Genomic DNA, 5,000 nt, shown 5'->3' on the forward strand with positions numbered 1-5,000 from the left:
CACCTGCATACTGACATGAGAACAGAGGTGACTGGTGACAGACTGTAGGCTGTGCAGTGTTCACCTGCATACTGACATGAGAACAGAGGTGACTGTGACAGACTGTAGGCGTGCAGTGTTCACCTGCATACTGACATGAGAACAGAGGTGACTGGTGACAGACTGTAGGCGTGCAGTGTTCACCTGCATACTGACATGAGAACAGAGGTGACTGGTGACAGACTGTAGGTGTGCAGTGTTCACCTGCATACTGACATGAGAACAGAGGTGACTGGTGACAGACTGTAGGCGTGCAGTGTTCACCTGCATACTGACATGAGAACAGAGGTGACTGGTGACAGACTGTAGGAGTGCAGTGTTCACCTGCATACTGACATGAGAACAGAGGTGACTGGTGACAGACTGTAGGTGTGCAGTGTTCACCTGCATACTGACATGAGAACAGAGGTGACTGGTGACAGACTGTAGGCGTGCAGTGTTCACCTGCATACTGACATGAGAACAGAGGTGACTGGTGACAGACTGTAGATGTGCAGTGTTCACCTGCATACTGACATGAGAACAGAGGTGACTGGTGACAGACTGTAGGCGTGCAGTGTTCACCTGCATACTGACATGAGAACAGAGGTGACTGGTGACAGACTGTAGGCGTGCAGTGTTCACCTGCATACTGACATGAGAACAGAGGTGACTGGTGACAGACTGTAGGTGTGCAGTGTTCACCTGCATACTGACATGAGAACAGAGGTGACTGGTGACAGACTGTAGGTGTGCAGTGTTCACCTGCATACTGACATGAGAACAGAGGTGACTGGTGACAGACTGTAGATGTGCAGTGTTCACCTGCATACTGACATGAGAACAGAGGTGACTGGTGACAGACTGTAGGTGTGCAGTGTTCACCTGCATACTGACATGAGAACAGAGGTGACTGGTGACAGACTGTAGGCGTGCAGTGTTCTCCTGCATACTGACATGAGAACAGAGGTGACTGGTGACAGACTGTAGGTGTGCAGTGTTCACCTGCATACTGACATGAGAACAGAGGTGACTGGTGACAGACTGTAGGTGTGCAGTGTTCACCTGCATACTGACATGAGAACAGAGGTGACTGGTGACAGACTGTAGGTGTGCAGTGTTCACCTGCATACTGACATGAGAACAGAGGTGACTGGTGACAGACTGTAGGCGTGCAGTGTTTCCCACACACTCCAATGGACATATACTCGACCTGGTCTGCTGCTCTGGTGTAAGCCCTCTGAACTGTTCTACATTTGACCTGCCTGTTTCTGACCACAAGTTTGTTTCCTTCAATGTCAACTTATCACTACCCAAAGCAAACCTATCACGTTCCATCTCATTCCGTAAAACATTAAGAACATCAACACATCAGCTCTCTCCAATGGAATTACTAACCTTCCCAGCAAAGACTGCCTATCCACCACCGAGGAGCTGGTCTCCCACTACAATGATGGACTATAACCTGTTAAATATACATGCACCTCTGAAAACCCGGTCTGTCTCTTTTACCCGCTCTGCCCCTTGGTTTACATCTGAACTTCGCCAGCTCAAAGCTAAAAGCCGGCACCTGGAACGCCTTTATGACAAAACTGGCCTTGTGTTTCATAAGGACATGTACAATAACCACATACTTCTGTATAAGGATGCTCTTTCCTCCGCCAAATCCACATACTACGCCAACCTAATCAGCTCAGAAGAAGGAAACACGAGAACTTTGTTCTCCACAGTTTCAAACATCCTGCGACCACCAGACTCCTTTGCACCCCACCTGTATTCAACTGCTCAATGTAACACTTTCATGACTTTCTTCAATACCAAAATTGAAAACATTCACCAGCAACTGACCCCCTCCAGCATTACATCACCTCACCCAACTCCCTATGCTCCCCTCTCCTCTCCACTATCCAGCTTTGAACTCCCCACTGTTACTGACATATCTGGTCTCATCCGTAAATCCAAATCATCCACCTGCCAGCTTGACCCCCTTCCTACTTCCCTAGTGAAAGCCTGTCTACCTTCCCTCTCTCCTTTAATAACCAACATAATTCACTCCTCCCTTGTCCCTTCATCCCTCAAAACTGGTGCAATAACCCCCATTCTCAAGAAACCTGGCGCCGACCCCAACAATTTGAACAACTTACGCCCAATCTCTAATTTACCATTTCTCTCTAAAATACTTGAAAAAACAGTTGCAGCTGAGGTCCACGCCCATTTGAACAACAATAACATGTTAAAAAAATTCCAGTCTGGTTTCCGCTCCTCTCACAGTACAGAAACAGCCATGGTTAAAATCACAAATGACCTCCTGGTGGCAGCCTTCGACACCATCTCACATCACACCCTCCTTGACAGATTAGCTTCCATTGGTATCACTGGCACCCCCCTCACCTGGTTCAGATCCTACCTCTCCGGCCGCACTCACTTTGTCCAACTCTAGCACTTCAAATCACAGTCCCTTCCAGTCACTAGCGGTGTCCCTCAGGTTCTGTCTTGGGCCCCCTCCTATTCATATCATCTACCTCCTACCTCTCGCTCACATCTTCAGGAAATACGGCATCCATTTTCACTGTTAGGCGGATGACACCCAGCTCTACCTCTCCACCAAACCCACTTCCACTCTCCCGCCCACCTCCCTTTCCCACTGTTTACTGGAAATCAAATCCTGGTTCGCATCCAACTTCCTCAAACTTCAGTAATAAAACTGAGGTTCTTCTTGTTGGCTCCATGTCCACTCTGGCTAAACCTAACAATTTCTCTCTCACCATTGACAACTCCACAGTCCCCCCCTTCCCCCAAGTTAACTCATTCACTGCCAATATCTGACTGGCATTTTTGGCACAGGCCAAGTATTTCCATAATGTTTGGTCATCTTTCAAGACCCACAGTAAATTCTGTACTAGGACTACAGTGATGTCCAATACCTCGAAATGAAGATCTAAGTCTCTACTTTCACCCCCAAAAAGAAAGTTAGCTTTTAGCATGTTCTGTACTCTACTTATAACCCTTTTTATACACCCCATGTTCACCAAAAAAGCCTGTCTGGGAAGAGAAAAGGGAGAAAAAAGCATTTTTGTAAAAGGGCACAATCTCAGGCATAACTCACTCTCAATTCTTTTATTTTGAACTGTATTGACATCAGACATGTAAATATTATTCGTTAGGACACAAATGACAAAAAAATATATATATATATATATATATATACACACATGAAGTGCTTTTTTTTTACATTCAACAATACAGTTTACTCGGTGTGAGTGTGCAGACAGACAGACAGACAGACAGACAGACAGACACACCGACAGACAGACAGACAGACAGACAGACAGACAGACAGACAGACAGACACACACACACACACACACACACACACACACACACACACACACACACACACACACACGATCCCCCTTTTAGATTTCTAACCCAACATAGGATAAGCAATAACCACGCCCTGTGGCGCTGGGATTGGCCAGGAGCAACACTGGAGGGCACGCAGCCCAGCGATTTCATGAACCAACTGAAGAGCTCTTGAGAAGGACAGCGGGCTGCTGTGAGTGCCTTCTGCCCGCTGCTGCCTAGCTGTTCCTGTGTTTATTTTTGATTTGTTCTGGTACACCCGTCCTCGTCCATGTCTCCCTGTCATATCAACTCTGCTATTTGATCGTTCCCGTTTTCCCCTCGGCTATTCAACACGTCCTCACCGCCCTCGCAAACTGATCGATCATTTCCTCATTCCTCCGATGATCAAACACATCTCTTGATTACTTTCTCCCGTTTTCTCCTGGCTGGCACAGAGGAAGGCGACTCCAGCTCGTGCAGCGCGCCGAGGGCGTTTCAATGGCGTTTCTCCTGTCTGCACAAGGAAGCGTTACCCGTTCTCTGCTTTTCCTCTTGCTCAATTTCAAAACAACAGCTGCGGTATGTGTTTGATCGCGTGCTGTCGGCTACCCTTTGAAGGCAGGGACCTGTGTCTGTGTCACAGGCTGGGCAAGTGTTTGCTGCAGGCGCTGCACCAATAAAAACAAAAACACGTCAAACACGTCTTTGGCGGGGAGGGCTATTTCTGATAACACGTCAAAGACGTCATTGGCGGTGAATGAGTTAAGAGTCTGGGTGACATGCTCGACAGCACTCTATCCTTCCAAGCTCACATCAACAACATCACTCGGTCCGCCTACTTTCACCTTCACAATATCAACCGTCTCCGCCCGTCACTTACACCCAACAGCACCGCCATCCTCGTTCACGCCCTGGTCACATCCTGCATTGACTATTGCAACTCCATCCTCTTCGGTCTTCCTCACAAATGTCTCCGTAAACTCCAACTGGTTCAAAACTCAGCCGCCTGTATCATTACCAGAACCCCTTCCACTCAGCATATCACTCCCGTTCTTCAACAGCTCCACTGGCTCCCTGTTAAATACCGTATCTGTGGACCGAGTGGTTCCAAGTTAAAGTTCTGTTGTCGTGACAACGCCACCTAGAGGGATCAAGGAGCCTAGGACTCCTGGTTTGTGTTTGAAATACCACATGGGGTGAGCAGCAGTTTTGTACCCAAAAAGGAGACAAAGTTTACCAATGAATAATTTAATTAAAAATCATTCAGCAAACAACAGATAACAGAAGTATAATGTAAAAACAAGGTCACTCTCCCCAACGCTGCCCGAGATGCGTGGTGTCTCTCCTGAAGCCGCCACCGCTGCTATCTGTAGGAGGAGAATGGCACCAGTGGGAAGCTCACACAAAATCACAGTCACCTTCCCCACCCTCTTCACTGCACTTACACTTGGTCTGGACGGCGCGTTCCAGCTGTCCAGACTGTAAGTAGTTCGCCTGGGTGGGTATCTTTGGTGCTGTTCAGCTCCTCTGTTGGTGCGTCTCAGTGGTCCCGTGCAGTAGGCCTACTGGGTCTGTGCTGAGAGATCTCTGCTGCTGCCGTCCCGTCTGCCTGTGCCTGTGGCTCTGTCTCTGCCCTG

At 48.2% G+C, this 5,000-nt stretch overlaps 1 protein-coding gene across 1 annotated transcript in view; it reads right to left on the minus strand.

Moving 5' to 3' along the window:
* The window catches only part of LOC310775774 (adhesion G protein-coupled receptor L3-like), a gene marked incomplete at its 5' end in the record, with an annotated part of 69,316 nt that extends 65,055 nt beyond the window's left edge, over positions 1–4,261 (minus strand). Inside the window, one exon of the mRNA XM_083635908.1 lies at positions 4,244–4,261. Within this exon, the coding sequence (XP_083492034.1) occupies positions 4,244–4,261 (18 nt within the window). The remainder of the gene's footprint in view (positions 1–4,243) is intronic.
* Positions 4,262–5,000: the final 739 nt, after the last annotated feature.

The sequence above is a fragment of the Poromitra crassiceps genome (assembly GCF_964638095.1).
Source record: "Poromitra crassiceps genome assembly, chromosome: 4".
Lineage (NCBI taxonomy): Eukaryota > Metazoa > Chordata > Actinopteri > Beryciformes > Melamphaidae > Poromitra > Poromitra crassiceps.